Below are 23772 nucleotides of genomic sequence, written 5' to 3' on the forward strand. Positions count from 1 at the left end.
TTATCCAACTCAAGATCATTACCCCAAGGGCATGTTCTAACACAAGAGAACATAACAGGAAGTCATGGTGTTCTTGGTGTCCTTTACCAGCGTGTTGTAAACTAAAAAATTCAGGTCCTCAGGCAAAGAAGCTCGTGCAGGCAGCAACACAGAGCAGTAAAGCTGGATGATTTCTGTCTACAGCTGTGTCCAGCCTTTGAATTGCATGTGTGTCCAGATGTTCCCAGCTATTAACTCTGGGCCACAGTGGGACAGCGGACAGTCTGCGTCTTCCAAAAAGGTTGCCCCCTAGTGGTCAGCTCTACAAAGACAGGGGTATTCGGAAAGCACCCTGAGGAAAATCTGCCATTCTCCATTAAAGCAGCACTCCCCTGATTTTGCACATAAAATTAATTTCGCTCAGTGTACACTCAAATCATGTGTTTTGTGATTCTGATCTATAAGATCATTACACTTGGAACATTTAAAGCTGCTGTGGCTTAGGTGGAAGAGCAGCTTTCCCAGAAATCATCAGGGGTTTGGTCCAAATGTACAATATCAGCAATCAAGAGATAAAAATGAGGCAGTTAACATACCTACCATGGGAATTGGACACACTTTGTTAGATTTTATAAGTAATTGCATAATTTCAATATTTTTTCTGTAATATTTTTTTAAAAGAAATAACAAAAAAGAAACAAATAATTCATTTAAGTGAAGTAGGTGCTTCAGCTGATTTAAAGTTAAGGTGTCTTATCTTCTTCTCCAGTCAGTACCCAATTAGCATCATTATGTCCAATAAGTAACATTGCCCTCCATAATAAAGAAAAACTGTAGAGATAGCAGAGTTATCATCAGAGCGATGCGGGAAGTAAGAGGCTTTAGCAGAGCAGGCCTAAGTGGGGAATGAGTGGCATGTCGCTGAACCTGCGGCTCTATGTGGCAGATATACGTCTAAAAGTGCTGAGCTGACAGAGAGGTGACAGCCAGCGCTTAGCTGACCCAGCAGTGCTGCCCTGTCTCCGCCTCACTCTGTCTGACTGCAGACTCATCAAGCATAGCCCTCAATACAAAATGCACAAAAGTTAGGTTTCCTGCAAACTGTCTGAGCCACACTTCATAATAAAAAAAAAGACTGAGTGTGATTGGTATTAATAAACCATCAAACCTTCAGCCTAAAGCAGGCACCGTTTCCTTCACAAGAGCTGTAGTCACAAAGCGAGGATTTTTGCTTTTACCCTGAGGTTGTTGACCTGAACGTGAATCACCCATTGCGCTGACCGAAAGTAGCCCTGCCGGTTGCATAACTGCCATCAGTGGGGTGGTCAGCGTGGCTAAGCTGCCTAGCCCTCCTGTGATCGCTGCTCTCTCTTTTCTAGGGTTCCCATCCAGAAAAAACAAAACCATATGAACCGATAACAGCCAGGAAATGAGTTTCATACAGAACGACACAGAAGCCGGGCCTGTTTCATATCCAGGCGATTATAATAAGGGGAAAATGGAATTGATGGCTGTTGCAAAAGGCTGCTGCTTGCTTTCATGTGGCCACGTGGCTTTGAAGATTCATAAGAGACTCTTGTCCTCTCTTATTATGTCGCAATGAGACAAATCCACTAAACTGACCAATAAAACATGGATCAACTTGAGTCACGTTTAGGAAGCTGGATGAAGATGTGACAGTGATTTGGGGACCGACCAGAAGCAGAAGGCCATATTTTGACTCTGCAGCTGTCTGGGGAATTGAGTCCATTTCTGACATTTAAAAAAACTCCACTAATTAGACTTATAAGTGAAGTTATATATACATATGGTCATTCAGCAACCTATTCATCAGCCAAAAAGCCTGCCTCCAGATCAACATGCAAGTCCATCACAGTTTGCAACAAGGAGCCAAGGGTGTTTTCTCACCCTTATATGATTTCTTTAAATCAGCGGTCTCCAACCTTTTTTGCGCCACGGACCGGTTTATGCCCGACAATATTTTCACGGACCGGCCTTTAAGGTGTCGCGGATAAATACAACAAAATAAAACTAGTACCGGTACCGAAAAAAAGAAGATTTATTCATAACACACATGAAAAGACCCAGGGAAACCGAGTTAACGATAAAAACGATAACAAAATGATGCTGAAAACCGATAAAAACCCTGAAAACCATACATTTCACACCTCAACTCTCGCGGCCCGGTACCAAACGACTCACGGACCGGTACCGGTCCGAGGCCCGGGGGTTGGGGACCGCTGCTTTAAATGACACAAATGTCAAAGCTGCATGAATCTAAATATTTTTGAGTAAATCGATCAAACAGCTGCATATGCTATGAGAAGGGTTGCTCATTGGTGGAGGTTCTGGGTCAGTCGCACTGGTCCCATCCTCCTTGTTCCCAGCTTCCTGCCAACTGTCTCTTCACTTCCCTTGTTCTTCCTCCTTGAGTCGTGCTGGCCTGGCAGTGCGTGCCTAAGGTCCTACTGCCTGGCCCCTGTAGGTTGAGTGTGTCCTTTCTGCTTCATCGGGGGCTGGGTGGATGCCCTGTGGTGCCACCAGGGCTGTGCCAGCTGGTGTCCTTCCTGGGTTCTGGTGCTGTGGGATCTGTTTCCTGGTTGTCTGTGCTGCCAGTATGGGTCCAGGATGAGCTGTCTCGCCTCTGCTAGATCTTGGTAGGTGTGTGTTTGGCTCTTGGGGAGGCTTTTCTGCATGATATCTGGTTCTAGATGATGATCTCCATTGCAACTAGATCTTGATCTTCACTGTACGTTAAAGCTGCTTGGGATCTTTGGGTTCATGTGATGTTTGTTTGTTTTCATTTTTTAGATGTCATTGTGGTATATTTTTCCTTTGTAGATAATAGATGGTTGCAGATGTATTTGGTGATGTTGGGATTGGAATAATGGTGAAGCACACTCTTCCACGTCCAAATGAGACATGTTAATGTCACCTTTTCAGTCACGTGTTTCCAAAACCTCAACAACTATCTCCTTAGTATTGTAGTATAATGGGGCGTGCCCACTGGATTTATGACCTTAGTTATGGTCTCAAACTCATTTAGCAAAACATGATGTTCAAGCAAAAAATAGTTGATAAAGCTGTTAGTTGTTATCATATGTTATCTATAGTCAGACTCACAACTTGATTGTGATACACAGTCAATACACACAAGTGAATGGTTCAAAAAGTAAAGCATTTAGCTTAAAATGCAACATAACTCTCTATGGAAATGGTGGAGATAACAACATGATCAAAAGCACAGTGTATGTTAGTTGTTTTATCGAGCCACGTTTTTACCCAAAAGTACCAAGAAATCTTTGTAAAAGGGACTTTTTGCAAGGATCTAAAAGACCCACGAAACTGTCATCATGCAACTATACAACAGATTGCTCCAGTTTAATAAGTCCACATGGCGGAGATTCAAGCCATGCTGTTGCTGATCCTGATTTAATGATCCACAAATGTGGACATTTAAGTCAATGCTGGAAAAGGAACCAGCAGAAATGGCCCAGTTGAGTAATTTTATGAGCTGAATATTGTGTTTAATGCTTGGTGTACTAAATAAAAGCTGGAACTGGTGACTAAGATGATTCGTCTATAAACTCATCAGCAAAATGTTTACAGAGGTCATAACTCATTTTTGAAACCAGAGGTGTTGCTCTCTGTTGGTCATCAGAAAGAAAATAAGGTATTTCAATGATGGCCATCTTTTGTATACATGCTCACCGATTATCAAAGTACAGAAGTATTCACTGTGCATGCTGTTAGAGTTTAACCATAAATCAGTTACATAAGAAAAAAAATGCTTGAAGCTAAACACAGAATCAAACCTGTGACCTTCCAGCCTCGCCCCTCCACCTTAGCGCCCAGACTGTATCGTCTTTTTGACGCCTCCTTACACACCACCACCTTGTTCCTTCTCCTCCCTGTTTACACCCTCCAGTGTCAACACCGGCTCAGCACCATGGCAACACACACCAGTGTGAGGAGAAAGGAACACCAGCCTCCGCCGGTTAAAAAAAAAAAGAAACAACTTTGAAGTCGGGTCCAACAGCAAGAGAGAAAAATGCCTTTGATGTGGCTTGCTAGCTCATGTTTTATGTTACTGCAGGTGTTAAAATGGTTAACAGTGCAAAATTCTGCCTACTCATAGCAAAAAGTTTTACAGCCTCAGTGTGAAGCAGGTCGTGCTATCACAGGTGAGTGACATGCCTATTGTCAGGCTTAGGTTTTACCTTTAAACTGATCATTTTGATCAACTAACGGGGAAAGAGCATTCAAATGGTATGCAGCTCCCAGCAATAAGCACATGCCTCACTGTGGAGTCCTGCGTTTATCTAACCAACCAGGTGCTGAACATCTGCTTGGAACTGTCAGCTGGGTTTACTTATGCGAGCTTCTTGTTAGGCTCTGGAGATATCCAAGCACGAGTCATCTTTTCAGCATCAAAATCTGTTCGATTAGTTATGAAGTGATATGGTGGACTTCAACAGAGGGGCCATATGGCTCAGCAAATGCACGATGTCGTTACATTTTAATTTGCTATATTTGCATGCTATGTATTTCATTTTTAAAATAATAGATCTAAACACAGCATTATAACATTAGATTCTTCACCGCGGTCTCCTGGATGATAAACTACAATCCTGATAGGAAATCTAAAATGGATGCAGCGAGACCCGTGGTTATCACTGTGATAACCAATGAATGCTTCAAACAGGACATGTTTATCTTTTAGCCATTCGTCTTTAATGAAGTGAAAGTACATATTTGAACCAAAACTGTGAGTTCCCTCTTAAACCTAGCCATCACATAACCTAATCCCATGCACATCTTTGAAGTGTGGAAGACAACAATGGTCACACCTGGATTTGAACCCAGACTATTCTGGGCATGAGGTTATCGTGCTAACTACTGCACCACTGTGTTTCTATTGTTATAGCCTACATGCATAATTGAATGTCCCTAGTGCCCATACCTAACCAAACGGGGGGGGGAGAGAATGAGTGACAAGTGGAAGTGCAAAGAAAACATTGGTACATGATAGGAATTGAGTGTTTTAAGGCTAATATTAAGTGACACTTTAAAATGAAACAAAGCAGCCGTTTCAGACCAAGCATCAGAATGTGGCAAGGTGGGAGCGAGAATGTGTCGCACGTGCACATCTGGCCAGCCACTAATCTGAATGTTTGATTTGAGTCAGTGTGAAAAACGAGACAACACACTGCAGGGAGGAGATTCATTCAAGTGCTCGTTCTCTCTTGACTTCTCCGTCTCAGCGATCTCTTTAAAACGAGATCAAAGTCGCCCTTCTGTCTCCTCTCATTCCTGACGGGCGCGAGAGATCAGAGGCCAGACGACCGAGTCGCACGGTGGTGCTGCGCACATACGCACGCAAGCCAAATCTCATCATACTGCTATATGCAGGCGCAGAATACACACAGATACCTGCATGCGCACAAAGACACAAACAGACATGGGCGCTGGCTTCAAGATCAAACAAAGGTGGGTAGTGTCAGTCTGTTCAACCTGTCTGTGAAATCTCTGCACGGCACAGAGTGTTCCTGCTACTGCAGCTCCACTCCCTGTCTTCTCCCACCCTCCCCTCCTCCTCATCCTCCTCCTGCTCGGCTGATAAACGCAGCTCTGAGATGTAGTGAGAAAATGATGAGTCCTAAACTCGTGCTATCATTGTGCTTTTAATAAAAGAAAAGAGCATGGGGTCAAAATGACAGTTATATGTAATCTGTGATAATAAAGCAATTAACTGTGATAAATCAGTGAAAATCGCAAATCTGTTGCCATCTGCTGCAAATCTGCGGTCAGCTACATTCGAAAAAATTCATTTTAACTACTTACAATTGGAGACCAGACAGAACCTGATAGATTTGAAAGAGAAATTCTGAAATTCCTTCACAAATATTGACTTGGTTGATATTCAACTGCAGAAAGATTCACACGCTCTTCAACCTTGGTTTTATACTATTTTAACTAGAAGAAACCTGGGTGGCAATCAACTGAGTTGCAAGGAGGTACGCACTCATCGGTCCAGACTGACTCATATTGATTGTAACATGTTGGAAATCTGTCTGCGTTTATAAACTAGGTTTCTAAATATGAAAAATTGCAATGCATTCAAAGTCAAACACTAATTTTTCCTCATTACAGGGCATTTTCATACTAGTGTGACAGCGCTATAAGGAGTCTCAAGAACATCCATCACCACACGAACATGAAACATCCTGCCAACTGAAACATTCACTTCAAAGCTGAGCTGTCTGTTAAAATAAAAACAAAAAACAAAAACTGATGATTCGTGATGGTAGGGATGATTCATTCATGGCCGTGCCCTGCAGCAGATTGGCGATCTGTCCAGAGGGTACCAAGCCTCTCGCTGTACGACAGCTGGGATAGACTCCAGCCCCAGAATTGGATAAGTGGGAAAAAAATGGATGTACAGATGGATGGATGGGATGATTCATGTCCATGCACATGTATAAACCCTACAAGAAACAGATAACCTGTCCAGGGTTGACCCCTTTTTCCCTATGGCAGCTGGGACACGCCCCAGCAACCCCGAAATCCTGAATTGGAAAAGCAGGAAATGAAAGGATGGCTTTTTGGTACACAAACAAAAGTATTTTGGGGGTGACATTTCAACATTCATCTTTAGACTGGGCTGCAAACGTACCACTAAAATAAATTTAGTGGTAATTTCCCACTTTTTCTCCCTGATATAAACAGATTTTACATTTTTATCATCAGCATTTTAGCGTCTTCCAGTTTAGTGTTTTTGTGTAACGATACAACTTTACACTTCCACACAGGCTCCTCTTAACAGGCAGTTGTAGTAGATGCTATGGATGGCATAGGATGTGCAGTTACAAAGCCCACTGAGCATTTGCACTGGTGCATCTAAGATGAATCTCATTGGAACTCATCCATTCTCAAAATGGTGGGTGTTTTAATTGCATTTTGAGGATTAAGACAAGGTTGTTTCTTACCTGATGCACCACATTCATGTTTGGATGCTTTGAATTCTTTACCAAAATTGCTCCCATGAGCAGTGCGATTAGTGTGACACAGAAGCTGAGGCTAGAGTCTAACTGATTTATCGGCACACTCAGACGTCAACTATTTACTGATGTACTGATATCAGCATTTCTAACAGTTGATAAATGAAAATTTTAAAGAGTAAAGAAGAAACACGCTTCAGCCATGTTACAAGTGTTGATGTTGTCTAGTTCGTCCCTGATGACAACACATATTTGGAACAACACAAACACACCAAGCAGCTGATCAGAGCACAGTCACGCAGTGTACATGAGTCAAAAAACAAAGGTTAGGTAAATATTTTTACAGTTCATATGTCTAGAAATAAAAATTGGCCAATGTATTGGAACATTGGAAAGGAACAAATATCGGGTGTTGGTCTTACAAACCATATATTCATCAGGCTCTAGTTTAGGCACACAGTGAAAATCCAATCATCAAGGTGAACAAAAAAGGCAAACTTGAAGGGGAGATTAACCAAAGTATATGAAACAAATAAACATATTCAAATGGGAGCTGTTTAAACTGACTGCTAAATATCACTGTGTGCTGGATTGGTATTGTTGTGTAATATGATAGTCTGCTCCCTACAAATAAGTACATACGAGTGAAAACTAAGTTAATTTCAGATTTATATATTTCATATCAGATGAGCTATCCCAGGAGTCTTTCATGTTGCAGTCTAGATCACCAATATACTTTAAACCATTAAACCTTCTCATCTAAAGCCTTTATTTGGTTACAAAAGTGCACACACTTCCCTGTTTGGAGCCTCGGATACAGACTTTATAATAAACTGCCAAACTGGATTTTTGGTCATTTGTGTTTCAAGGGTCATACAGACTGCAAGTCAGTGCGTTATTTCTCTGTTTCACACAGACCAAATTTCTAATTTCCCCCTCCTTCACCTGAAGCAAACAGCTATAGCTAGGCCCCAGCTGCTTCTCTGTAATCTATCCCATGCTTTCACTTCTCTCCAAAGCCTACATTTTATGAAGCATACTAAAGCAGGAGTGCTGGTTTCTTTCACTCAGGCTCATTGCACATCTTTTGAAGGGTCCTCAAAGTGACCAACCAAGCGGCACCTTGAGGAGTCCTGCATCCAGTTTGGGTCAGCCCTGCAGAGTTTCCACTTTGTCAGGCTTAATTGTTGGCGGCTGAGCATCCAGCTGGGTAAAAGGAAGGCAAACCCAACCGCATCAGAGAGGGAACCAAGTTTAAGGAGTGCCTCACATCAGAGGCGGCGCAGACCACTAACAGACAACAAAAACATATGGTGCCACATCTGGCTTCTAGTTAAGCATGCAGTTTCCCTCAGTGTACCTCAGGACTGTGATTATCGCTGTCCCACTGCCTTACAATGGAACAATGAAGATTGTTGTCTAAGGATAGCTTTTAGAAACAGCAGCCCTGCGATCTAACCGCTGATGAATGAGCAGGAGGAGGAGAATCAGAGATGCCAGGAAATAGAGGGCACAGTGTCCTGGCAGGCTAAAACAAAAAAAGAAAAAGAAAAGGCATTTCTGAGTGTAGAAGATCCTGGTGCCATCAGCTTACTGTCAGTGTATTTTCCTGCTCTGCTTGATGCTAGGCTTTCTCGGTAACCCCGTCAGCGTCCTCGCAGTCACCCCGCTACAGCCGGACCATGTGTTTCACAGCTGAGTTTACTGGCAGGAGAAAAAACCACCACAAAGTCGAGAGAAAATTGAGCAGGGTGCCCCTCCAACCACAGAGGATTGGTCCACATGCATGAGTAGACACATAAACACATCTTGATGCACGTTTTAGTTCTTTTTTTTTCTTGCGTGTGTGTGTGGAGACTGACCAGGGATTCACTACACTGCACGAAAATGAAGGCCAGCATCAGGAATAAACAATACCCTCATTTAAACAGCAGACAAGTGGGCGAGTCCTGTGATCAGAAAGCCTGTATCTGAAAGATCACAAGTGCAAAACACTGAAATGTTGCTCCAATCAAAAAAGTGTTTGGAACAGGTGCTCCTGCCACCAGGTACCAGGTAAAAGTTGAGTGTGAGATTCTGCACACTCCTTAATGTCCGGCTTAGTCAGCTGAGACTGAAGAAGTCACTTGGATGAGTGACGAAACGTTTCTCCCACTGAAAAAGATATGGATTTACTTACCTGGATGATTGAGCATGCATCAAGACCTGAAGTGTTATGTATTATCAGAGGCAGGATCACCTTTATTCTTCAACACAGTCTGAACTCTCTTTTTGCATTTCTTTAAGTAGTTGTGAGCAGGCTTCTTGAAGGACATTCTGAGTTCTTTTTGATGTTGTCTGACTTTTGTTCTGTTCTCCATCAAGATGATCACACACTGATTCAATAATGTTGACTTCAGGGCTCTGGGGAGGCCAATCCATGACTGATAGTGGTTCATTTTATGGTTTTCTATGGTTTTACCACATTGGCAGTGTGTTTGACAGCATTGTCACTCTGAAAAATGAAGCCACTGCCAATCAGGTGTTTTCCAGGTATTATTTTTCTGTGTTTAGAATTCCATCAATTTTGACAAATCCCAACACCACAGGCTGAACTGCAGTACCAAACCATCACAAGCCTTCACTGTGCTTTACAGATGGCCATAGACACTGTTCTACATCACTCTGGACCTCCTACATACATACTGGTGACAATTTGGCAGTGACAACAGGTCTTCACTGAGGCAGTGTTCCTCAGTGTTTTCTTCCCTTTCACCGAAACTATTTCTGATGAGGCTTCGGTGAACAGTAGATTTATCAACTGAACTAATGTTCTATTACTGTACTAGTGTACAAACCTTTTCATAGATTCAACTAAAGAAGTGACAAGAAAACAATGATTTTTTGTAACAGGTTGCTAGTAATAAAGTGCCTAGAGACACTTCTTTTAGCTGCTCCCTTTAGGGGTCACCATAGCGATATATCTGCCTCACCTTATCCCCAATATCTTCCTGTATCATGCCAATCCCGCCTCACTACATCGCACGACCTGATATCGTCGTGTTGGTGTTGTTCCCAGATCATCATACTAAATGGTGTTCCAGGATCAACATTGCAAGTGACCAATCAGAATGTTGTGACGTCAGACTTTTGCAACTTCGAGAAAAACCACCGTAAAACAAAAAAACTGTACTTAAACTGCGAGAAACCGCCTCTGTTCGCCGATCAACGGACCCTGACCCTAACCCTTTAATAAACGGTAAGCAGAATTGATATTGTCCTTGCAACATTGGAATTTCATAAATGCACGAATAGCTTGGTGCGCAAAAGAATAACGTCACAACAATGTGATTGGTCACTTGCAATGTTGAACCTGGAACAACATTTTCATGATGATCTGGGAACAACACCAACACGATGATATCAGATCATCCCACTACATCCATTAACCTTCTCTGTGGTCTTCCCTTTGCTTGGCATCTCCACCTTCAGCATCCTTTGTCCAACATATCCACTATCTCTCCTCTCATTCCAAACCATCTCATCCTTGTCTCTGCAACTTTGTCTCCAAATTGCTCGACCTGAGCTGACCCTCTGATGTACTCAATTCTCATCCTGTCTGTCATGCCCACTCCTAACTAAAACCATAACATCTTCAATTCTGCCACCTCAGTCTTTCAATCTGACCAACATCTCAAAACCATGCATCATAGCAGCTCTCACTACCGTCTTTGTAAATCTGCTATCCTTCAAGCAGTCACCACCCTCCTGGCACTCTCTTACAAAGCCGATCCCTGATATAGTCCCACCCCCAACTCGAATCCATCCATCACTCCTACTGCACACCTTACCACTGTCCTCAAAAATGCCCTGCACTACAGTACTACAGATCCAGAAAGACACAGTGCAACTCGTCACCTCTTCTTAACCTGGAAAACTCTTTCCCATGTCTTCATGGTACAGCTCATCAAAACCTTCTGTAGTCACTACAGCTTTTCAAATCACTCTTGTTCCTGAGACAAGAATGATGCTCACACACCAGTACACTTCTTCTCCATTCCTCAGGTGTCCTCAGACCCTCAACCTAACGTCACTCACTTCGATTTCCAAAGCCCTAAAAACGCAAAGTTCCTGACCATAAGTGAAAAACTAACCAATGGACAAAGAAAACTTTGAAAGACCTTCAGACACCTTTGGAGAGCTATTGCTCAAAGCCACTTTTAAAGTGAGAAGAAGGTCTGGCTCTTTGGAAACAAAATATTTTAAGAAATGATAGGCGGGTTGAGAGTATCTCGGGGTCTTGTTCGCGAGTGATGGGAGAAGGGAGCTGGAGATCGACAGACGGATTGGGGCTGCGGCTGCAGTAATGCGGACGCTGCACCGGTCAGTCGTGGTGAAGAGGGAGCTGAGTGTAAAAGCGAAGCTCTCAATTTACCGGTCGATCTACGTCCCTACCCTCACCTATGGCCACGAGCTGTGGGTAGTGACCGAAAGAACGAGATCGCGGATACAAGCGGCGGAAATGAGCTTCCTCCGAAGGGTGGCTGGCCTCTCCCTTAGAGATAGGGTGAGAAGTTCGGCCATCCGGGAGGGGCTTAGAGTAGAGCAGCTGCTGCTCCACATCGAAAGGAGCCAGCTGAGGTGGTTCGGGCATCTGGCAAGGATGCCCCCTGGGCGCCTCCTGGGCGAGGTGTTCCAGGCATGTCCCACCGGGAGGAGGCCCCGGGGCAGACCCAGGACACGCTGGAGAGATTATATCTCTCGGCTGGCCTGGGAACGCCTTGGTATTCCCCCGGACAAGCTGGAGGAGGTGGCTGGGGAGAGGGAGGTCTGGACCTCTTTGCTTAGGCTGCTACCCCCGCGACCCGACCTCGGATAAGCGGATGAAGATGGATGGATGGATGGATAGGCGGGTTGAGACTTTTGCACAGTATTTAACATGACGTGTAAAACCTACTACAGGAAAGGGTACTAAGAATCTGAAATGAGTCTACAGATGTAATACAAGATAGCCTCAGACCTGTGAAACTTGCTTCTCTGACTTTGTTGAGACACTGATGATTAACTTCCAGGGGAAGTAAAGTGAGCATGAACCACAGAACATTCACAAACTGTGACAACAAGAACCACATTGATAATCGCAGAAAATTATCTCACATTTTGGCATTCAGCTTCAAGAAATACCCCCGACTCCAGAAAGTCAGCAGTCCAAACAGAGTGACTGTGCATCTTAGATAAGTGAAATGAATCCCACTTTGTGCCACAGCCTGATAAGACGGGCGCTGTGAGTGAATCACAAAATCTCTGCTGCGCCACTGCCTCGGAGTGCAATAAATAAGAAAAGCCCTGTGCGTCAGAGAAAAAAAAAAAAAACAAGTGATTACTCATGGTGCCTGGTCACTCTGCATCAGCTCGCCGCGACATGATGATCCCCGCTTGAGCTGGTCTGCGGCTGAGGCGGCGGTGGAAGCATCATAACAAATACAGTGTACATCTCATAACAGCTAAACTCACCTAGATGGGTGTTGTAGCATCAATAATAGGTACACTGACTCATGTATTAGTCAGTACGCTGACTCATACTGGTGCTCTCCTAAAGAAAAAACAGTCTTGCTAGAGCTATAAGTCATGAATTTTAAAGAAGGACAAGTTTGCTCATTTTTTTCCTTCTACTAATTTTCTGCTTTGGCAATTATCTATCTATCTATCTATCTCTATATATATATCTCATATATATATCTCATATATATATATATATATAAAAAAACAAAAAAACACCCAGCACGCCCCTGCGGGCGGTTTATCCTTCAAGCTCGGGTCCTCTACCAGAGGCCTGGGAGCTTGAGGGTCCTGCGCAGTATCTTAGCTGTTCCCAGGACTGCGCTCTTCTGGACAGAGATCTCCGATGTTGTTCCCGGGATCTGCTGGAGCCACTCGCCTATCTTGGGAGTCACCGCACCTAGTGCTCCGATTACCACGGGGACCACCGTTACCTTCACCCTCCACATCCTCTCGAGCTCTTCTCTGAGCCCTTGGTATTTCTCCAGCTTCTCGTGTTCCTTCTTCCTGATATTGCTGTCATTCGGAACCGCTACATCGATCACTACGGCCGTCTTCTTCTGTTTGTCTACCACCACTATGTCCGGTTGGTTAGCCACCACCATTTTGTCCGTCTGTATCTGGAAGTCCCACAGGATCTTAGCTCGGTCATTCTCCACCACCCTTGGGGGCATCTCCCATTTTGACCTCGGGACTTCCAGGTTATACTCCGCACAGATGTTCCTGTACACTATGCCGGCCACTTGGTTATGGCGTTCCATGTATGCCTTGCCTGCTAGCATCTTGCACCCTGCTGTTATGTGCTGGATTGTCTCTGGGGCATCTTTACACAGCCTGCACCTGGGGTCTTGCCTGGTGTGATAGACCCCAGCCTCTATGGATCTTGTGCTCAGAGCTTGTTCTTGTGCTGCCATGATTAGTGCCTCTGTGCTGTCTTTCAGTCCAGCTTTGTCCAGCCACTGGTAGGATTTCTGGATATCAGCCACCTCCTCTATCTGCCGGTGGTACATACCGTGCAGGGGCCTGTCCTTCCATGATGGTTCCTCGTCTCCCTCCTCTTTCTTGGGTTTCTGCTGCCTGAGGTATTCACTGAGCACTCGGTCAGTTGGGGCCATCTTCCCAATGTATTCTTGGATGTTCCTTGTCTCATCCTGGACTGTGGTGCTGACACTCACCAGTCCCCGGCCCCCTTCCTTCCGCTTAGCGTACAGCCTCAGGGTGCTGGACTTGGGGTGAAACCCTCCATGCATGGTAAGGAGCTTTCTTGTCTTTATGTCAGTGGCTTCTATCTCCTCCTTTGGCCAGCCTATTACCCCAGCAGGGTACCTGATCACGGGCAGGGCGTACGTGTTGATGGCCCGGATCTTGTTCTTACCATTCAGCTGACTCCTCAGGACTTGCCTGACCCTCTGCAGGTACTTGGTGGTTGCAGCCTTTCTAGCGGCCTCTTCATGGTTCCCATTTGCCTGCGGGATCCCCAGGTACTTGTAACTGTCCTCTATGTCTGCAATGTTGCCTTCTGGTAGTTCAATCCCCTCAGTTCTGACTACCTTCCCTCTCTTTGTTACCATCCGACTACACTTCTCCAGTCCGAACGACATTCCAATGTCATTGCTGTATAGCCTGGTAGTGTGGATCAGTGAATCGATGTCTCGTTCACTCTTGGCATACAGCTTGATGTCATCCATGTACAGGAGGTGGCTGACAACTGCTCCGTTCCGTAGTCGGTATCCGTAGCCAGTCTTGTTAATGATCTCACTGAGGGGGTTCAGGCCTATGCAGAACAGCAGTGGGGACAGAGCATCTCCTTGGTAGATCCCGCACTTGATGGTAACTTGTGCTATGGGCTTGGAGTTGGCCTCTAGTGTTGTACGCCACATCCCCATTGAGTTCCTGATGAAGGCTCTTAGGGTCCCATTGATCTTGTACAATTCTAGGCATTCCAGTATCCAGCTGTGGGGCATTGAGTCATAGGCCTTCTTGTAATCAATCCAGGCAGTGCACAGGTTGGTCAGTCTGGTCTTGCAGTCTCGGCTGACTGTTCTGTCTACCAGTAGCTGGTGTTTTGCACCTCTGGTATTCTTGCCAATTCCTTTCTGTGTCCCGCTCATGTATTGACCCATGTGCCTGTTCATCTTAGCCGATATGATGCCTGACAGGAGCTTCCATGTAGTACTGAGGCAGGTTATTGGTCGGTATATATATATATGTATATATATATATATATATATATATGTATATATATATATATGTATATATATATATGTATATATATATATATGTATATATATATATATGTATATATATATATATGTTTGGTGAACCCCATATTCCTATGCCTCCAGAAAACCCCTTTCCATATGGTGGAGTTAACAGTAGGCAGAGAGGTGGGCTCTCTGCTACCTCACTGCTAGATTAGACAGGCCTTTACTTGCCCTTTCTTATGTCTTAGAGGGCCTTGCAGTCAAAACAGCTGACATCATCACAGAGGAAGCTGGGAAGATTTACCGCAAGGTGAGACTTAGGTTAGAAAAATGTGTTTTGATCCCCACAGGGCCAGAGGAAGGGCCTTTCCAAAAAGCATGCCAATCAAGGGTAGGTGATGGTTCGGGTTTGCAAGACCAAGCAGACGTCATGTAGAACCGGGCCGTGTGGTATAAGTGAGGGTTAATGTTGGTGGAAATAAGAATGATGTTGATATTGAATATAATGGACAATACACAGCTGTGATCTGGCCTAGCTTCAAAATATTTATGCGATATCAGGGCAAGAGAAGCACCGTCTAGTCCTGTCCAGATGGTTTAAAGCTGGAGCGTCTTTATTTCATAAGACTATACTGCCATCCTGTGGTAATGCATGATTGCTGCAACATACACAAAAACTCCCAAAGCTGAAAGCGTCCGCATTCCGATGACGTCGGTCAGTTTTTGATAAACTTCACATAATGAATCTTTATTGAAACATCGTTGCTTTTTAAAACCATATAAGACAAAGACAACGAGTCTGAGCACACTGGAGAAAAGCAACACCCAGCATGGTGAGAGCGTAAAAGGTGTGTGTTTTTTTTCTCTGTTAATCATCCTCTGCTGGAAATCGACGTCCTCTCGGCTCTCGTTGTTTCGTTAAGTGCATGTGGTTGACAGTTTTATGAAGGAGGGGCTTCGAATGTGCAGCAATGTCAACAGTTTGTTCTTCCTGGTCCCCGTTTGTGACATCAAAGCTCTCCGTGTGGACTCGCGGTTGCCTCAGATGCTTCCGACTCCTCGGCTGTATCTAACATAGGAAAACTTATAGAATTAATCACACTGCAGTCAGTGAAGCACACAAAGTAAACATGTTGCTTAAATAACATCCTCACATCCTACATTACTACTGAAAACTTGTTAGAATGGGTATTGTGCTACCTCATGCCAACACTCATCCTCACCTGGCTGTTGTGTTTGCACACACTCCCCATCTTGCTCCTCGTAGCCTTCAGAGCAGATGCACGTGTAGCTGCCTTGATTGTTGACACACTCCTGGTGCTCTTTTGTGCACACTGGCTCTGACTGCAAACACTCATCCACATCTGGCAAAGATTTAAATAAATACATTAAAAAAAAAAAAATAAAAATCGAATATATAGATAAAATGTATAGAGAAGTTTTTCATGGGTGCAACCCAAAAATGCATTATCCTTACAAATGTGACATCAGTTAAGGGGAACTAAAACAGACTTTCCAAGGGTAGAATTAAGAGGTTCTGTCCATCCACAGCAGTCTGGAGCTCACAATATCTTTTTTTATTACAACAATTAAAGACACATAAAGGGAAGATGTAAATATGCAAATATAAAGTGATCTAAAGTTAAGCCTGCATCCTACTGTGATGAGAGACTCATGCTTACAGTATGCACATCAATGACATGTCATAGGGCGAGAGGCAGGGTCCACCCTGGACAGGTCGCCAGCATGGAAGCACTAAGAATTTACTTCCAAGGACTGCTTCTTTTGGCTTCATTTGTATTAAACTCAAAGTGGAGACTGATACTTTAACGTAGTGTCAGAAATCTTTCAAATAGTGAATAATACCTGTGCAGGTTCCCTCTGTGTCTTGGTACCCGCTGGCACAAGCCTGGCAGTTATCGGGACCGGCTCCAGTGCAGCCGGAGCAAACTTTATCACAGGCTTTGAGGAACAAACATACCGAATAAAGTTAGATAGGTCTCACAAAACTGTCAGTAAATGGATAACAATCAGACATTGTAATATGAAACACCTAACAGCGATAAGTTCACTGGAAGCAAATTTCCACACTGCTCCAAAAGCTACTGTTTGGCATATGACCTCTTACCCTTGCAAGAGTAGGAACCTTCTGTGTTGAGGCAGTACTGATCTTCTTTGCATGGAACAGGGTCTTTGGAACACTCATTTACATCTGCAACACATCAGACAGAGAGCCATCAAACAGGCTGGCAACCACACAGCGCCATCTGCTGATCATTCTTTGTGTGCTTTACCACAGAGTGAAAACACAAAAAAATGTGAGTGTCTGCAGATTAGATCTCAGGGGCAAAACTGGATGTTAATGGTGGAGGTCAGAGGGGAATGGTTTGACAAAATTAAAACCTTGGCTGGACATAATAAGTATTACCTCTGTGGTTATCAACTTTCCCTGTTAAGCCAGGCGTTTTGATTCAGGCTCTGTGTGTACATATGCTATACTGTATTCCCAAAAAGATAGGAAATTAATTTTGATTGAGTGAATGCAAAATGAATCATACTATATAACTATTTAAAAATGGCAGTTTATAAAACTGTCACGTAGGTTTTCATTTTGACCGACCTGAGTTTTGTTTATAGGAAATGCTTCCTATATAACACTTAGAGGGACTGAACTAGCATTAAATCCACCTATTAATAATGATGAACTGATGATCATCACAGTCAATAGGTAATGCTAAGTCTTCACATGGGTGTGTTTGGGGCAGCCCATCAGTGCCAATATGAAATTGCGATCATATTCAGTATCAGTATTTTCCAAGGTTTTCTGAACATTGTGGATACTGAGGACTTATCATTTTACGACACCAAGTTATGACCCCAACATCTGAATGTTGCCGCAGAAATTGAGACTCGTCAGACCAGGAAACATCTTTCCAAACTCCTAGTTTCCAACTTCTGGTGAGCCGGTGAGAACTCAGATTCCTGTTCTTAGGTCACAGGGGTAGCACACGGTGTGGTTTTCTGCTGCTGTAGCCCACCTGCTTCAAACTTCAATGTGTTGTGCGTTCAGAAATGCTCTTATGCATATCTTGGTTATAACAAGCGGGTATTTGAGTTACTGTTGCCTTTCCACTCGCTCAAAGCAGTCTGGCCATTCTCTTCTGAACTTTGGCATTTTCATCAAGAGAACTGCAGCTCACTGGACATTTTCTATGTTTCAGACCGTTCTCTGTAAACCTCAAAGAGTTCTTGTATGCATCATATATATGATATAGATCATTATATTTTAATTGTGTTCAAAAACATTTTTCTTCTGGCTTTATCTATTGTGGGTGCAGAATGAGGGTGAAAGCAAAAATGTTTGACTATTACACTGCCTCAAGATTCACCTGTGACCATTCAAAGAGCAGTTGGTGCCCGTCTCCAGGGGAACCTGATCAAATGGACATCAGTCACTCTCCTGACAGTGTCAAGGTCCCGTTTTGGTGGAGGCTTTGCTTACAGAAGGCAACTTTGTTTTGTAACCAAATGCCACAACACAATGTGTGACTATCAAATACAGCAAGAATCACCATGAAACTTTTGTAAACAGGTAAAATGTGACATTTCCATCCTGGAGAAGTTGAAACGCTTGGATCCAGACACTTCCAATGTTGTAAAGTGAGACGGCTTTTTCCTTTGACATTGAGCAATGTATATTCTTAAATTATGAACTCCGGGAATAAAACCCGTTTGACCTATCCCACTTGAGTTCTATGAGAATCATACGTGCTGCCTGCAAACCTGATAACATAATGGTTGTGGACCACTATCAGTGTCCCATCAAAGTCAAAGTTATGGACTTTGGCCTATCATGTCATGTGTCCGCAGTAGTTCCTCGTGTCTGTGCACAGGCTCTTTGGTACAGGCCACCAGAGGATATGCTTCAGATTAAATTTAATTATTGAAACGTGGTCTCTGGGCTAAATAGCTTTGGAGCGTGCTACGAGGCTGCTGCTTTACCCGGGTAATCCGGTTCATCATACACACTCAGGGCCAGCCACCAGGCTATCCTTGAGACTGTCCTTGAGAAAAAGAAGAAAGCTGCAGTGTTCACTGCTGAATATATTTAAAACAAAAGAATAATTTGAATATCAGACAGGACTCACCCACAAGAAACCCGACACTTAAAGCTTAAGTGTCTTGTTGACCTGATTGAAAATGAGAACAGGATGCCACAGTGATCAGCATTTGTTGGTAAGCCTGATTAAACTAATGCTGGACTTGGATGCTAACCGGCGGATCGAACCCTTGGATGTTCTTGGGCATGCCTTCTTTGACCCCAGCCAAAAGGTCAACATTCATTTTCACACCACACATAGCAGCGGTAAATTTCACACCCTGACCTCTTGCAACCCACTACAGGTCCCCAACAGGTGGGTTGGGGACCGCTGACGTATAGGATCTGGTTAAGGCAACTTAACACACACCTCATTTGATTGTAATTACACTAGTGTAGCATTTTAACGAAGTATTGAAGTAAACAGTCTTCCAGCCAACCCAGGTGGCCTTGCATGGAATGGGAAGGAACAGTCTAAACACAGTCGTTATCAGGGTGTTTTTGTTCGGCTCCAGCCTTGCGACCGCAGCTGGCGCTGAAAGGGTATCCACATGAAGTGATGGTGCTTTTTACTTTAGTGCGAACAGCTCATATGAATTTCAAAGCAATTCTAACAGTCCAACACTGGTCTCTAAATCTCCCGTTGGAGAGCCGTTAGCTTCTCCATGATGTTATCAAACTTGCGCCCTGTAATGTTGTCATTCTTGTGCTCAACCAAACCTACTTATTATGGCGTACGCCCCCATAATTTGTGTACACAGCCAAAAGAGTGTGTGTGAGACACTGGAAAATGTACATAAAGGAACGAATCAAGCAGGGGTTGGCAGAGGTACGGGTGAAGGCGCGTCACCCTGCTTTAAAGTAGACATGAAACACCACGTTTTAGTTTTAGTCTCATTTTTCCACTGAGTTATGATTTTAAACTCTTAATTCTTAAATCCAGGCTAATAGACAATGTTAAACCTATGACAGTTCTTTAAAGTAGGACTCCATGGTGTATAAATTGGCCTTTATACATGTAGCCTTTTAGTCCACTTTTAGCTTGACATGGCCATTAATCTCACTTCATAATATACCCCTCAGACTGCTTCAAGCCTTCAAGAAGGCAAGATTAACTCAAACAAACAACCAAGGTATGCAGAAGAGCATCTCTAAAACAGCAGATCAAACCTCGGAGAAGCAGAAGACCACACCGGGTATTAGCCAAGAACAGAAAACTGAGGCTAAATTGGACGAACCTGTGCTAGCATTCTGACTTGTGCTACTAGCATCAAGTTTTAAAATGAACATAAATGTACTTAAAAATAACATTTTCAAGAATTTACGAGGTCTGGTACTGTTCTGAGTTTAAAATATAACTAACCCGTCCATTATTGGTTGATTTCGCAACAATTTGTGTAGTCAATAAATTGTTATGAAACAGCAAAAAGATCGGAGATTTGCAGGTTTATCCAACCAGTGGTATAATAATCAAAGTTGGAACAATGATGGAACCCAAACAGCAAGAACAATAGCTCAGATGACCTCTTTATCTGAGTACTTTTGTTAAGAGAATGTCATGTAGCATGGAGAGCCAGTACACGTTGTCTTACCTACACAAGTTTCCTGGTCGTCTTCCTCCCAGCCTTCCTTGCACTCATCACAGTCCTGATTGTTTGCTCCAGTGCAGGTCTTGCAAGAGAAGTGACATTCTGCAGAAGTGAAGACCAAATTTCCATCAGTACGTTCATGTTGGTGATGAGTTTCTGGTGCAACAGCAGGTAACTTATTTAGTAGGGGTGGGGGAAAAAAATCGATACTGTGTAGTATCGTGATATTTTGTTTGCTAATAATGTATCGTTACAGGGACAGCAGAAATCGATATTTTGTTACAAAAAAAGTTTTTGTGGACTGATCAGCTCCTTTTTCTGAGCAAGAATCCTGACATTCCTTCACTGTCCAAATGTGTTTAACTTTTTTTTGGCACCAACATGACAGTTTACTTATTTTAATTTAAGACATGTTTTATTTTAATTAAGTTTAAAACTTTTTTATTTAACGTAAAATTATATTTTGTTTTAATTTACTTTCAAATTCTTCAGTTGCTGAAGGGGCTGCATAGTTTTCATAAATTGCATAGTTCAGAATAGCTATAATTGTACCAGATGGTTGCATTCAGTTAAGTTGGACTAGACTGTAATACAAACCGTTCAGTTTGTCAACAATAAAACTGACTGAAATGAGAGAAAGACTGAGAGTGAGACTTTGATATTAGATAAAATGAATATTGATAAAGTTTACCTTTATGTACAGAATCTGAATATCACAAAATATTTAAAAAAAATTTTTTTTTATATCGTATCGTGCGTTAAGTATTGTGATAATATCGTATCGTGGGATGTATGGTGATCCCCACCTCTATTATTTAGGTAAACTGAGTTTTTTATTATTTATTATTTTTTACCTGTGCACAGAGAAAAGCTGTCGTTCCTCACTTCGTTGAAGTAGCCGTCGATGCAGTCTAGGCAGAACTCGCCCGTATAACCGTGGTGGCAGCTGCACTTCCCGTTTCCCCCACGGGTCCCGTCTCCATCGCACGCACCATTCCCGTGACAGGGTCGCTCAGAACCCCCCACACAGGCTTAAAAATGAAGACAGACAAATTATTTTTGTGCTTTTAAACCAAATTTTACAACTCGCTCTTGGGATCTCTCTTTTTCTGTGCACGGTAGCTTCTGCAGCTTTTTTGGTAGATTTTTTTCTTTTAAAAAAAACAAAAAAAAACCAAAAACACTCAATGCCACTGTTTTTCTATACATAGTAATATAGAGACCACTGATGTTTGAACACTATAGTTCAGTAATGGTAATGTTTATGTCAAAAACTCTCACTAAATATAAAAGCATCTTTCTTTAAAGGTCCTGTGGCACAACAAATAGAAGATCGGTAATGTGTGAAATCATAAATTTGTATTACATCCTTTTTCCTCATGTGTTGCACTTCTGTAGGTGGTTGCCAAGTAGTCGTTGTCCATGTTAATTTGGTTTGAAAGGAGGCTCAAATACGGCTGATAAGTTGCAAATATGGCCCCCCACTCTATACTGTCCCTGACTCCTCATCTCACATCTTAGTGAGCCTCATTTTAAAGTGATGTCAGTATAATAAGATGTGTGCCACAGATGCATCGTAAACTGTTTTGTTAAACTGCCTTTAAGATGTCAGGTGTAACATTGCTCATGACATAGCTCATGTTTAGGGCCACTTGCACACACACCGACATTTATTCCTGAGTGACAGTTGGGTGAAGACAGGAGGCGCAAATTAGAAATGGACTGTTTGCAAGTAGATGTTTTACAGATCTGACAACTTGGGACAGCATTGGAAAAATGCAAAAGTTGTATGACACAAGCAACCTGTTTTCATAATAACATTGGAAGCCCTAAAATTAAGATGAAACACGGGGGGGGGGGGAATAACTGGAGCACTGGGGGGTGTATCTGTAAATTCTCACCATTGCAGTCGGGTCCAAATGTTCCCTTTGGACAGCACACTTTGATGGTCTCTATGCAGAACCACTTGTGCAGATCGGGATGTTTCGTTTTCCTGTGTTGCAACAGGAAAACAAGGCAGGAAGAGACGAGGTTTAACAGCAGGTTAACAACGCAAACAACCCTGATCAGCATCTGCCAGCCTGCCTGACCATGTGTCCATCACTCATTAGGTCCCCTTTAAAATCCAACCACGTCATTTGCATCAACCCACCTCTTGAACCACCAAGTCTCGAAATGCTCCTCGTGCTCCTCAACCATGTGGTTGCACTCAAAGCTGCTGCTGTCGCACAGCCCCTCCACGATCTCCATCAGCCGAATCTCGCTGGGGTGGAAGGAAAGCAGCAGACGAGACAAGTGCACAAGTTAGTTTGAGATTGTAAACATACATCTCAAAATGTACAAGAAGATTTATATTTGCATGAAAAGAAAAGAAAACAACTTCATTTGATGGAAAGCAGGTCTGGTGAAAAGTAAACAAGTAAACAGCTCAGATCACAGGACCTGTGGCAGGGTGACCTGTAGGCTGGGCTCTTGGCTGTCTCACCTCGTCTCATATTTAGACAATTTCCTCTCCTCCCAGGCTGTGTTTCCTCCTCCAAAGTTCTGGTTTGCTGTTCTCTCGAAGCCCTGACATACAACGCAGACATTTTAATTTTTGAGCCCAGAAATAAGAAGGACCCTGCACTGAGTAAAGGACACCCAGGCATCTTACATTAGACTGACGTATGTTCATGTCAACACAATGAAAAACAACACAAAGGAAGAAGGTCTGCAAACGCTCACTGACCTTGTTGAAGTTCTCGGTGATTTGCCGGCAGGTGTTGCAGGCGCTTTTTAAATCCTTCTTGGCGTCAGTAACTTGACAAAGTAAGACAAGAGTTAAGCAAGACAAAAGGCGCAGCAGCCGCAGCTCTGGACCGGTGGACAGCATCTCAGCAGATCAATTCACACAATTTCATATCAGGAGACGAGCGCTCCAGCCACTAGCACGCAAGCTTTTCACTGATGTTAAAGTGCTGCAGCGGTCGGACACATCTATGCGAGGTGTTCCTAACATTAGATGAAAAATAGCGTTATCTATGCAAAGCGTGACAAAATGGTATTTACATGCCGGTTACATGGGGAAAAAACAACAACCCTGAAGCGGTTCTAGTTTTCCGCGTCAGCGTCTTAATCGAATTGTGGCTTGTGGTGATTGGCTGTAACCGCCTGTCAATAAAATGGAAAACCAATCGTGAGTCGCCACGCGCGGGACAATAGAAAAAAAACCCATCCCCACGTGGAAAATTCAGGAAGCTCGCAGGTAAATTCAAAATAATTTTTTTTTCATTTTTTTAAAATTAGGTTTCAATAATATTTCTCAAAAGCCCTACTAATAAAAACCCCTCAACGTCTTAGCCAAAGTAAAAGTTGCATCGTTC

The 23772-nt window shown here is 43.2% G+C and overlaps 1 protein-coding gene across 1 annotated transcript; it reads right to left on the bottom strand.

Moving 5' to 3' along the window:
- Nucleotides 1-15304: 15304 nt before the first annotated feature.
- Nucleotides 15305-23555, bottom strand: creld2 (cysteine-rich with EGF-like domains 2). Its single transcript, XM_082511423.1, has 10 exons — nucleotides 23139-23555; nucleotides 22896-22978; nucleotides 22563-22673; nucleotides 22312-22403; nucleotides 21265-21441; nucleotides 20414-20512; nucleotides 16851-16934; nucleotides 16589-16684; nucleotides 15946-16086; nucleotides 15305-15791 (listed from the first exon to the last, which is right to left on the bottom strand). The coding sequence occupies exons 1-10, from the start codon at nucleotides 23280-23282 to the stop codon at nucleotides 15733-15735; spliced, it is 1086 nt and encodes a 361-aa protein (XP_082367549.1). The 5' UTR covers nucleotides 23283-23555; the 3' UTR covers nucleotides 15305-15732.
- Nucleotides 23556-23772: the final 217 nt, after the last annotated feature.

Source organism: Aulonocara stuartgranti, assembly GCF_965226115.1.
Source record: "Aulonocara stuartgranti genome assembly, chromosome: 17".
NCBI classification, from domain to species: Eukaryota; Metazoa; Chordata; class Actinopteri; order Cichliformes; family Cichlidae; genus Aulonocara; species Aulonocara stuartgranti.

What these genes read in the sequence shown, in the direction of transcription:
- creld2 (XM_082511423.1), bottom strand. Translation starts at nt 23,282, where the DNA reads ATGCTGTCCACCGGTCCAGAGCTGCGGCTGCTGCGCCTTTTGTCTTGC. An exon ending in ATTTGGACCCGACTGCAATG is followed by an intron (nt 21,442 to 22,311) that starts GTGAGAATTTAC and finishes TTCATTTTTAAG; the next exon opens with CCTGTGTGGGGGGTTCTGAG. An exon ending in CGACCAGGAAACTTGTGTAG is followed by an intron (nt 16,935 to 20,413) that starts GTAAGACAACGT and finishes GATGTGTTGCAG; the next exon opens with ATGTAAATGAGTGTTCCAAA.